At 34.0% G+C, this 13306-nt stretch overlaps 1 protein-coding gene across 3 annotated transcripts in view; it reads right to left on the bottom strand.

Annotated features, from left to right (window-relative positions):
- The window catches only part of SPATA16 (spermatogenesis associated 16), a 245472-nt gene that overhangs the window by 166065 nt on the left and 66101 nt on the right, over positions 1–13306 (bottom strand). For all 3 annotated transcript variants that reach the window (XM_045502947.1, XM_045502948.1, XM_045502946.1), the window contains exon 3: positions 612–757. In XM_045502947.1, the coding sequence (XP_045358903.1) occupies positions 612–757 (146 nt within the window). The remainder of the gene's footprint in view (positions 1–611; positions 758–13306) is intronic.

Raw genomic sequence — 13306 nt, 5'->3', positions numbered from 1 at the left:
AGGACATATGAGAGGTACATGTTTACAGAAGAAAAAGAGGCCTGGGGGATTCTGGGAAGCCACAAGATAACATAATGATCCAGAGTTCTGAAGAAGGATAGAACTATAAAAAGAAATCTTTAAGGACAATGATAAGTGTTTCACACCTTTTGACAGCTGTCACACCTACCCTTGCAAAGCATCCTTTGAATCAGACATCCTATCATCAAATAAACCATGTACTGTCAACTCTTTGCTTATGGTTTAGTCTGAATTTCCTTCCACCATTTTCCATATCTTGTGCATTTTTGGAAATCCTTCTCATCCTTCTCATCCCTCACTTACCTTATTCACTCCTTCCTCTCTTCCTGTAGTAATTTGCTACTCCAGATATCTGCCTTCTTATTTTGCCCTGCATTATGTGTAGTTGTGTGTTTATTTCCTCCATTAGGGTTTAAGATGCCCTTTGTCCTCTTTATCATTATCTAGTTTAACATAAATCAAGTACTAAAGAAATGTTTTTTGTTTTGTCTTTAAATTTAAAAGAAATGGAAGTTGATAATACAAGCTCACATAGTGCCCTTTGCTTGCATGAACAGCGTTTACTTGTAGCCATTAATACTTCATTTTACCTGTGTGCATGATTCAGGGCAAGGTCGGGTTTCCTCATGCGTAGATAGCATGTAACAAGCTTTGTCTCAATGAAACTTGCCACACTTGCTATATCTTCAGCAGATGCTTCAAATGGTTTTCCCAGAGCTGCCCCTTTGCTACAAAGCTTAAAATAAAAAAAAAAAAAAAGACTTTAAATTTCCTGATAATCTTGGCATATAATTGATCTTTTATATAAGCAAAACACATATATGTATGCATACTTTTTCCAAAATATCAGTTAAATATTAATTTTTTGATTATAAATTAAATAAACTATTCCTATTCACTATTATGTGACTATAATATAAAATAAGTAACACATTTTACTGCAAAATGCTTCCTGTAAAACATTTTAAAAGAATGATATATTTTAAGAGGATGCCATTTGCTGAGAATGCCTATTTTAAAAATAAAGCATATAATAAGCAAAGATATTAACAGAAAACCAGGTATAAATCATATTAAATACCAGTACTTTTATGAAAACCCAGCAGAGCAATGATCTAGCACACTATCAAGTCTGATTTAATATAATAAGGGGTATCGGAAGTAAACTCCTAGGAACCATTAACGTGATCGGTGATTAATTTGAGTCTGAATCATATTCTCTAAGATGTTATTGAAAGAAAAGAAGTGAAAATTTATTAGAATTTATTGGCAGAGACCACAGTATCTGAAAAACATGGCAAGAGTGTGGAATTCTTAATAAAAATTCCAGGAAGTCAGTGGTTTCTGGGCACCATAGATAAACTGCAGATGAAGAAAATAATTAATTTTTTAGGAGAACCCCAAACATTAAGAAGTGTAAATAATATGACAACGATAGATTGGCACTTGTTTTCCCCTCAGAGTTTTCTACTGTTCTTTGGAATTAAGGCTGATGGGGAAGAAGAAACCCCACTTTCTGTTTAGTGACCTTATTCAGAATATCTGCTTTTTTGCTCTTTTCTATTTCCATCTGACCATATACTGGGTAAAATTGTCTCATGAGGGATAGTAATATTTGGAATTAATATCTGTTTATAAATACCTTAATATAGAATTTCTTATATTCTAAAGGCTGTTTGTTTAAATGATATAGTTTAAACTAATTTTTCTTTTATAGATTAAGTCAACACTGGCTTATCATTTACATTAACATTATGGTCAACTATTTTTTAAAGTGAAATTTGTTTGAGAATGGCTATATTCTGTTCTAAAATGTATTTCTCTTAATTTCATCCAAAAGCTATAAGCTTAAATAAAATCTAGAGTCTAGATGTTTAATATCACTAGTTTGAATTGATAGTTACCTGATACGATTATCTTTTGTCTGGATATCCTGTCAATTGTGAGAATTCATATTATTTAAAAGTTTTTTCCTATCTGGTGAAAACTGTTATTTCATTTATTTGGTCAATAAATATTTATTAAATCTAATACTAATTGCCAGACAAATATTACCACCTTTATATTTTAATTTGCATTAGATAGGTCTTTTTAAAATGAGTTTTGGGGTCCCTCAGTGGCTCAGTCAGTTGAGAGTAGGGCTCTTAATTTCGGCTCAGGTCATGATCCTAGAGTCATGGGATGGAGTCCCACATTGGGCTCCACACTGAGCATATAGCCTGCTTAAGATGCTCTGTGTGTCTCTCTCTCACCCTCTGCTCCCCTCCCCCCCCCACCACCTTTCTGTCTCTCAAACAAATAAAAATTAAAAAAAGATAAAGTGAATTTTGGCTGGTTTTAGCTCTGTGTAAATTCCTATTTTTTTTAAATCCCTTGCCTATTTCCATTGACATGTTAATCTCTTATTTATTATAAGAGCTCTTTAGACATATAAGCTATTATCCCTTTTCCTGTAAAAACTATGTATACATGATCAAATATAAGCGTCTTTCCTTCAAATTATCTTTTAGAGGGGCACCTGGGTGGCTCAGTTGTTTAAGCATCCGACTTCAACTCAGGTCATGATCTCACAGTTTGTGAGTTCGAGCCCCGCGTCGGGTTCTGTGCTGACAGCTCAGAGCCTGGAGCCTGCTTCGGATTCTGTGTTTTCCTCTCTCTTTCTGCCCCTTCCCCATTCACGCTCTCTCTCTCTCTCTCAAAAATAAATAAACATTAAAAATTAAGAAAAAACAAATTATCTTTTAGAAAAATAGACAAATTTAACTCATGTTCTTAAAAGGATTCTCAAAGTACATACTATAAAACCTTTTTCTCAATTATTTTAGAAGAAAAAAAGGAAAAACGATTTGTGGATGACCTTAGTTTCGATGTTTTATAAAGATCACCCGATTAATTGGTAATAAAAGAGACAAAACATTTAACACTGATTTAGTAACTATTCCTGAGTCTGACCCTCACAAATGTCAAGGTGGTTATAAACACATCTTGAAATATACTTTAAGCACTGTAGTTTGAACATAGCAGCTTGGGATAGCATCTCCCTTCTGCCAATCTGATCCTTTAGGACCTAGAAATACCTACACGGACAATCTTCCAGGGGAAAAAAAGATTTTTGAATGGAATAGCTCTTCATAAAGCCCAAATCAGTAGAAAATGAAGTGAGTAAAAATTGTGTAGTTTTGTTAGTATATCAAAGCATTAAAATTCTAGACCTTCTTCATTAACTTTATCTTCTAAATGAAATCAGCACTTTTTTCAAGTCTCAAATACCCAAACCTCCTGAATTCCTCATATAAAATCTTACACAAATAAAACAATAAGCAAACAAGTCACCCATTGAGTGCATTCTTTGACCCTTCCTGTCTGTGTTCCTCTCTGATGTGATGGAGCAGATAAGCCTCCTTTCTCAGGCAAACTTTTTTTTTTTTTTTTTGATAGAGTGGAGAGTGTGGGGTGGGAGGGGCAGAGGGAGAGAGAGAGAGAGAGAGAGAGAGAGAGAGAGAGAGAGAGAATCTCAAGCAGGCTTCACACCCAGCAAGGAGCCTGCTGCAGAGTGCTATCTTGGGACTGTGAGATCATGAACTGAGCTGAAATCAAGAGTCACCCAGCTGAGCTGAAATCTGACAGCCACCCAGATGCCCCCTCAGGCAAACTTTTTGTGGGATGAAGGTGTGGGCTGTTCAGGGAGTAGTTACAGGATGACCTCAATGAGGACATTCAGATCTTACATGGCAAAAAATAGACCTTCAAACTATTAAAGGCTTTTTCTACAAACACTGAAAGTGAAGAATAAATGTTGTTAGAAGATCAGTCTTCTAACAACGGTAATATTCTCTACTTCTATAAAATTGAAGGCCAGAATAAGAATGAAAATGATCAACCTTTAGACTTATTTGAAATAAGCCTTGCAATTAGGCAAATTGTTATCAAATATGCTGAAATTAAAGGTAGGATTATAGGTAAATGTAGACAAAAGTTTGGCATCAGTATTGTTTAAAAATTCCAGATATTTTACTGAATTTTTAAATTTATATGCAGACATTTGTACAGACTTTATTTCTCTAGAAGATAAAGGACTTTAGTGTGGTATGAGTTGAATGTAGGAAAGGTGACTTTGTTCAACTAATATTTGCCTGAAATTATATACGTAAGTCTTTGGTAAAATAAGTCATGAACACAACAGAATAAAGACTTTTAGACTATTTGATAATACATCAGTGAGGAGACTTTGAACTGGGAAATATTATTATTGGGTATTAATTTTTTGTTTACAAAGGAAGACTAAAATATTTTTCAATGAAGCATGGACAAATTAAAAGAATATTATTTAAGGGAAAATACAATGAAAAATCCTATGGGTATAGTTATTGTTCTGATGAGGAGCTAAATGTTAAAATTTCAGTAGTAAATTTGAATCATGGGTTCAAATTTTAATAAGAATATACATATTTATAAAATATATATGATAATTTTCTGAAAACAAGATAATACTTTGGAGTTATAAAACATTTTTTCTAAAATATCTCAAGGTTCTCTTAAGAAATAAATATCAAAATTGTTTTCAGAAATTTTGTCATAAAGAAATTTCAAGGTTTGTTTAAAAATACAGATAAAAATTGGGGTGCTTAGGTGGTTCAATCGGTTAAGCGTCTGACTTTGGCTCAGGTCATGATCTCATGGTTCGTGTGTTCAAGCTCCGCATCATGCTCTGTGCTGACAGCTTAGAGTCTGGAGCCTGCTTTGGCTTCTGTGTCTCCCTTTCTCTCCACCCCTCCCCTGCTCCTGCTGTCTCTCTCTGTCTCTCAAAATCAAATAAATGTTAACACACACACACACACACAACCTATAAAAATAACACAAATCCCCATAACAGCAGAAATAACCAATATTAAATATTATATTGTGGGTCTTATTCTTAAAAATGCAACCATGTATTTTTTTTTTTAATTTAAGATCAGCATTATCAAGACTAATATTGTTAATAGGGTTCTCCCCCTTTTAGGATATTATATGATGAGTGCTTGCCCACTATATTTCTGAAACATAGTTTTGAGTGATTCCTGAAGATCTAGGGAAGAATAATAAATTTGAAAAATATGCATTAGTTTAGTTAACAAATATCCACAAATAAGAGTATATGTCATCCATCCAATAAATAATTTTCAAGGTTTTTATATTGTTTTTGGAGTCACAAAAACATCTAAAGATAGACAATAATTTATCCATAACTCTATCACAATGTGTAATTGCCATTAATTTTTGATATGTTTCTTTCTTTTTCAATGTTTATTCATTTTTGAGAGAGAGAGAGAGAGAGAGAAAATGAGCAGGAGAGGGTCAGAAAGAGAGGGAGACCAAGAATCCGAAGCAGACCCTGTGCTGTCAGCACAAAACCCAACACAGGGCTCAAACTCTCAAACCGTAAGATCACAACCTGAACAAAGTCAGACACTCAATTGATTGAGCCACCCAGACGCTCCCCCATACCTTTTTCTTTTAATGTTTGGCATATTTCTAATATCCCTGATAATGACAGGTGTAAATATCCTCAACAAAACATTAGCAAACCAAATTCAATAATACATGAAGGATCATATACCTTCGATTAAGTGGGATTTATTCCAGGGATGCAAGGATGGTTCAACATATACAATCATTGTGATATATCACATTAATAAAATGAAGAATTAAAAATCATATTACCATCTTAATAAATGCAGAAAAGGTATTTGACAAAATTCAATATCCGTATATGATAAAAACTCAACAAAATGAGTATGGAGGAAATGTACTTCAACATACTCAAGCACGCAGCTAACATACTCAATGATGAAAAGCTGAAAGCTTTAAAATGAAAGCCATGAAAAGAGTAAAATCTTGCCATTTGTGACAACATAGATAAATCTTGAGGGTATTATACTAAGTGAAATAAGAAAGGCCGACAAAGACAAAAACTGTATTGTCTCACTTGAATGTGGAACCTCAAAATCACAAAAAATGAACAAAAACAACCAAAACCAAGGTAATATATATACAGAGAACAGATTGGTGGTTGCCAGATGTGGGAGGCAGGATGTGGGCAAGTGGCTAAAAGGAATCAAAATGTACAAACTTCTAGTTATAAAATAAATAACTTTATGGAGGTGTAATGTACAGCATGGTGACAATAGTAATATATTGCATATATGAAATTTGTGAAGAAGTTAAATCTTAAAAGTTCTCATCACAAGAAAAAAATTTGTAACTATGTCTGGTGATGGATATTAACTAGACTTACTGTGGTGATCATTTTACAATATATAAAAATATCAAATCATTGTATCACCTGAAATCATCAAATCACCTAAAACTAATATAATATTGTATGTCAATTATACTTCAATAATTAAAAAAAACTTTGAAAAAATTTGTTTTGGCATTTTTCTTTCCATAATTTTCATGTTTTTTTTAAATTTTTTTTTTAACGTTTATTTATTTTTGAGACAGAGACAGAGCATGAACGGGGGAGGGGCAGAGAGAGAGGGAGACACAGGATCGGAAACAGGCTCCAGGCTCTGAGCCATCAGCCCAGAGCCCGACGCGGGGCTCGAACTCACGGACTGCGAGATCGTGACCTGGCTGAAGTCGGACGCTTAACCGACTGCGCCACCCAGGTGCCCCAATTTTCATGTTTTTTTATCATGATAAATTATATTGTATATAATTTTTGTACCCTTTTTTCATATGCTTGCTTCTTTTTATATGTTGTCAATGAAAAAACCAAAACATATTTAAAATATACTCAGGTAAAAATTATAGTTGGGTATTTCAATATCCCCCTATAAGCAAATACTAAAAATACTCTAGGGGCGCCTGGGTGGCGCAGTCGGTTAAGCGTCCGACTTCAGCCAGGTCACGATCTCGCGGTCCGTGAGTTCGAGCCCCGCATCAGGCTCTGGGCTGATGGCTCAGAGCCTGGAGCCTGCTTCCGATTCTGTGTCTCCCTCTCTCTCTGACCCTCCCCCGTTCATGCTCTGTCTCTCTCTGTCTCAAAAATAAATAAAAACGTTAAAAAAAAAAAATTTAAAAATACTCTAAAGAAAATCACCAAGGACACAGAAGATCTGAACACTACCACCTAATCACAGCAGAATACATATTTTTCTTAAGCACCCATGTAAAAGTCACCTATACAGACTATATTGTGGGGCATAAAACAAACCTCAACATAATTGAAAACACTGAAATCATTCAGAATATATATTTTTGGACCGTAATGGAATCAAAACTCATCAATAGAAAAAAAAAATCCACTTTGAAAGTGGGCAAAAAACATGAATAGACATTTCACCAAGAAGGACATACAGATGACAAATAAACACATACAAGATATTTGACAGTTTACTGTTCACCGTCATTAATCATTAGAGAACTGCAAATTAAAACTGCCAATTATAACTACAGAATGGATAAAATAAAAAATAGTAATGATACCAAAAGCTGAGAAAGCTGAGAAACGAGATCATTCACACTCTGATGACAGAAATGTAAAATGGTACAGCTACCTGAAAAAACAATACGGCAGTTTATTTTTTTCTTTAAAAATTTTTTTTTTCAAGTTTATTTAATTAGTTTGAGAGAGAGAGAGAGAGAATGTGCACATGTGTGCACAGGCAGGGGAGGGGCAGAGAGAGAGAGAGAGAGAAATCCCAAGCCGGCTTCGTGCTCTCAGTGCAGAGCCAATCACACAAACTGAAATCATGACCTGAGCTGAAACCAAGAGCCTGATGCTTAACCAACTGAGCCACCCAGGTGCCCCCAATATGGCAGTTTCTAAATAAACATGCAACTACTATACAGCTCAACAATTGCACTGCTGGGCACTTATCCTAGAGAAATTAATGTTCACAAAAATCCATACATGAATGTTTACAGAACTTAATTCGTATCAGCCCCAAACTGCAAGTACCCTAGATGTTCTTCAATGGGTCAATGATTTAACTGTGGTACATACATACAATGGATGAATGGATATTATTTTGCAATAAGAAGAAAAAAGAATGATACAACAACTTAAATGAATTACTAGAGAATTATGCTGAATGAAAAAAAGCCAACCCCAAAGGGTTACATACTACATTATTATATGGCAAAATTATAGGAAAAGAGAACAGATTAATGATTGTGAGGGATTAGTGGTTAGTGATGGGATGGGTGTTGTGGTTATAAGAGGCCAATAGAACAAACAGCATTATATCTTGACTTTGGTGGGCGAATACATGCATCTTACAAATCTTAAAACTGCATAGAACTAAATACACACAATACACACACATGAGTACAAGTAAAACTAGAGAAATCTTAATAATGGTAGATTGTATCAATTCTAATACTCTGGTGGTGATATTGTACTATATTTTGCAAGATCTTACCATTGAGAAAAACTTTATAAAGAATACATGGGATCTCTGAATTATTTCTTACAACTGCATACAAAGGTACAATTATCTCAAAGTAGTTTAATGAATTATCATGTTAGTATTTATGTCTCTCTAATTTTTCCCTCCCCTGCCTTCTTTTTAGCACACTTATAATCATGTTTAACTGGGGTTTTGAAAGATAAATCATATCTGAGGGACTTTTCTATAGGGCTTTTTTTTCTGCATCAAATTATAGACTGATTCCTATAATGAGGAATAATAACGCATAATGAGGTTTGCTCTGAAGTTTTATTCAGAAGCCATTGTGAAAGGATGCATCAGTCCTTCCACATTCTCATCATTGTGGACTCTTCTCTGAGGACATTTGCCATGAGATGAGGGCTGTGTTTAATGACAGGAATCACAAGGGGAAGTTGGCAAGTTCTTTTGTATAATGAGCTCATTATTTATTTTTTTTCTTAATCATCTTTCAGTTTGCTAGCACCCACTTCCAAGTAGTTTTTTTTCCAAGTAATTTTTTCAAGAGGGGTTATGTGAATGGTAACTTTTCTGAGCTAGTGCACAGCTGAGAATGTATTTTTGTTAACATTACACATGCAAATTAACATGGCTGAATATACATTTCTTGACACATGAAATGAATGTTTCTCTGTAAATACATAGTTCTCCATTTATATTCTTGTATTTAGCAGGCAGAGAAGAAAAAACATAGCACTTTTTAAAAATGAAACCAGATATAATTTTTAAAAACTTCCTGTATTGAAATTTCTTCCTTTTCCTCAAGCATGTTGTATTTTTTCTATCTTCGTATAATTCAAAATATTGCTATCATAAGTTCAGATGTATTCTGTTCTCATCTACTTTACCTAGAAAGAGGTACATTCTTTGTGTTTCCATACTCAGTTTTGTTTAACTTATGAAATTTTTCTTCAGTTAATTCTTTGATTATTGGTCTCATCCTAACTGCTGTGTTTTCTATCTTAAGAAAGTAATTCTTGTGTCTTATGTCTCTACTCTTTAGGTTTTCTGATTTTTTTTTTTTTACCTCTTCATTCTAGGAGCATCTCAATATTGACTGCTATGTCATTGGCTTTATTTTCCTCATTATTAAATTCTACTTCTTTTTACAAAAGCAATACTAGTGATAACAAATGAAAGTATTTAAATAGTACTTAAATAATTACAAGCAATGTTCTAAGTGTTCTCCCTCTATTACCCCATTTAATAATCACAATACGAAGCACTATTTTCATGCCCATTATCTTAGTTTAGGATGCTATGATAAAATACCATAGACTGGGTGGCTTAAGTATCCAACAGTCAGCTCTCACAGTTCTTAAGACTGAGAAGTCCAAGGGGCACCTGGGTGGCTTAGTTGGTTAAGCGTCCGACTTCGGCTCAGGGCACGATCTCGCGGTCCGTGAGTTCGAACCCCGCGTCGGGCTCTGGGCTGATGGCTCAGAGCCTGGAGCCTGCTTCCGATTCTGTGTCTCCCTCTCTCTCTGCCCCTCCCCCGTTCATGCTCTGTCTCTCTCTGTCTCAAAAATAAATAAACTTAAAAAAAAAAAAAAAAGACTGAGAAATCCAAGATCAGGGTGCTAGTATGGTCCAGTTCTGCTGAGGCCCTCTTTCTGATAGTAGACTGGCTGACTTTTCATTGTAACCTCACATGGCAGAATGGCAGATAGCCAGAGAACTCACTGGGGTCTCTTCTGTAAGGACACTAATCCCATTAGTGAGGGCTGTACCCCCATAACCAAATCACCCCCAAAGGCTCACCTCCTAATACCATCACCTTGGGTATTAGGCTGCAACATATGAATTGTGGGGGAGGGGTGGATATAAACATTCGGTCCATAAAGCTCATTTCACAGATGAGGAAACTGAAGTTAAGAGAGTTTAAGTAATCTGCTCAGGCTACAGAATTAGTAACTGGGAGTTTTACCTAGATGTCTGGCCCTAGACTCTGTGCTTTTAATCACCATACTAGTGCTACACAATGTCATTCCATGAGCTACTGATTCATGATGAAATAGGAAAGAAACAGAGAATAAATATTCAGAAACTTTTATACCAGTTCAACAGAGAAATATTATGTCTGTTGAATCTCATAATAAAAAAAGTAGGTTTTGTATTTTTGTCTTATTTTTACTTCACATTTTCCTAGTAATTCATTTTTACTGTATTTAGTAAAGTATCAATCCACAACTGATTGGGAGAAAAACAAAATGAAACAGAACTGGTTCTTCACCACAGATAGTGAAAAGAACTCTCTACTAAACTATTAGAAATTTAGGTAATTAAGAAGTCATGAAGAGAAAAAAAACATTCAAGTTCTATTATTTAAAAAATGATTAAAAGAATAAAAAATGGTTACTGTTAGATATTTGTATGGATCTATCAGTCCTTACCCTTCAATTTACAAAAATTATATTTCTCATTATCCATATTATTATGTAACCTGATTTTTTGTTTCGTTCTTTGAATATATAATAGACATTAATAAATACAGATGTATACCATATTTTTTTGGATGGTGGCACAATTTTACTAGATCCCCATACAATATTTTCTCCAGTGAGAAATTTCTCTAATGGCATTGAAAGTTCTCAGAGCCATAAATAATGTACATTGAACAGCCTTGTATATACATCTTTGCCCACACATTTGATTATTTCCAAATTGTTGTATTCTATATGTCATTATGTTTTCTTACATACTGGAACTGCTGAGTCAGGAGTATACATCACAATCCAAAAAAAAAAAAACACATTTAGATTTTAAAAGTGCTCTTTCAGAAAAGTTTTTAAATGTTTACTTATTTTTGAAAGAGAGAGTGAGTGGAGGAGGGACAGAGAGAGAGGGAGTCAGAGGATCTGAAGTGGGCCTTGCACTGATAGCAGTGAGCTGGATGTGGGGCTCGAACTCACAAACCATGAGATCATGACCTGAGACAAAGTCAGACACTTAACTGACTGAGCCACACAGACACTCCTAAATTTTATTCATTTTAAATCGGGCTGTTCTAATTCTTCTTGACCTATTTTTATTTAGTAAATATATAATTTGATTCCTTTCCAAATATGTAATCTGAGTTATGCTTATGTTTTTGTATCAGGTTTATGCTAGCTTTGTAAAACAAACTAGAAAGATTCCTATCTTTTCCAATGTTGTGGAATGTTTTGAAATAAATAGTTGAAAAAAATTTGAACCCAGTTCCTTTCACCTCTTTTTTTCTTATTTGATTATTATTCTGTTCAGATTTTCAATGTTTTGCATCAATTATATTAATTTATATTTTCCTAGAGAATTATTAGTTTCACTCAGATTTTAAAATCTGTCATTACAGTGAAGAACATTATATTCTTAGAACATTTTAAATGTCTGTGTTATTAGTGGTGTCATTTCTTTCATTATCTGTACCATGTAGCTTTGTTTTCTTTATTCTTAGCTAGAATTGCCAGAAGTTTGATTATTTTGTTTTCCCTAAAACCAACAAACTCTTAGATTACTTTATTAATTCTCCTATTCTGCTTTCTAATTTATTGATTTTGGTTTTTATGTTGGCTATTTTCTCTCTCTTGCTTTCCTTTGATTTTGTTTTTCTTTCTGTTTTTCCTGCAGTTCTTTCACTAACTTTCACTTTGTTTAGCTAAATACATAGTTCATTTATTTTAGTTTTTCCTACATGTAAGTTTGTTGTATGCTTCTGCGATTCACTCAGGAAAAAAAAAAATCATAGCTTTTATTTCCATCTCTTTGCCAACAGCTATTTAAGACACTGTGGGCTTATTAGTATTCTTTTTTTTCTTTGTAAAGTTTATTTATTTATTTTGAGAGAGAGAGAGAGAGAGAGAGAGTGCAAACACAGGAGGGGCAGAAAGAGAGGGAGAGAGAGATCCTAAGCAGGCTCCGCACTGTCAGCAGCATGACACCCAATGCAAGGCTTACTCCCACAGACTGGGAGATCATGACCCAAGATGAAATCAAGAGTCTGACCTTAACCAACTGAGCCATCCAGGCACCCCAGTATCCTTTAAAACTTTACTACTTACTTCGCTTAGTTACTTATAAGACTAAAACTTTTTTACATTTTTGTTAGTCATTTATATTTCATTATTGATGGATTCTCTACTCAGATCCTTTACACTTGTATGGTCTTCAATGTTCTATTTTTCTTGTTAATTTCTATGAGCTCAGTCATAAAAGCCTGGTGTTTTGAAATGTTCTGCATTTCTTTTCCCATTATACAGATTTAAACTACTTCAGAGAACTGCTTCTATCCCATGTGGTAGCCCTTTCAAGATACAGATGTTACAACTGCGTCAGTGCAGTGTTGAGAGATCTTTTTTTGCTACAATGAACAACTGTGTGTCTGAGAATAAAGTCAATCTAGAAAGAGTGGAGCCAAAAATAGAGAAAGTGAAAAGCCCAACAGTGAATCCTGAAGGTATTCTCTTGAATCAAAATATGAAAGATAATTTTAAGACATGGTATTCTTTGATTAATTTTGAAAAAGTGAGACTAGGGGACTGGAAGAAATAAAATTATAAAAAATAAAAAATTAAATTGCAAAATGAATTTTAAACTAGAAGCAATAAGTTACAAAATCAAGTCAGAAATGTGGACAATTTCTAAAAATATGAAAGATATTAAAGACTCCATTACTAATGAATTTTGATAATTTCTAAAACATTTGTTAAGTATATAATTACATTTAACTTCTCAGTATCTCCATGAAGTAGATAAAATAATTTGCCTCATTTGACAGGTGTTAAAGCCTATGCTGAAAGAGCTCTAATGATTTGCCCAGTTAGTAGCAGAGGCTAGAACTGGTTTTTTAAAATTCTTTTATTTTAATTAAT

Source organism: Leopardus geoffroyi, chromosome C2 (assembly GCF_018350155.1).
Source record: "Leopardus geoffroyi isolate Oge1 chromosome C2, O.geoffroyi_Oge1_pat1.0, whole genome shotgun sequence".
NCBI lineage: Eukaryota > Metazoa > Chordata > Mammalia > Carnivora > Felidae > Leopardus > Leopardus geoffroyi.
This window is presented reverse-complemented; position numbering and strand designations above follow the sequence as displayed.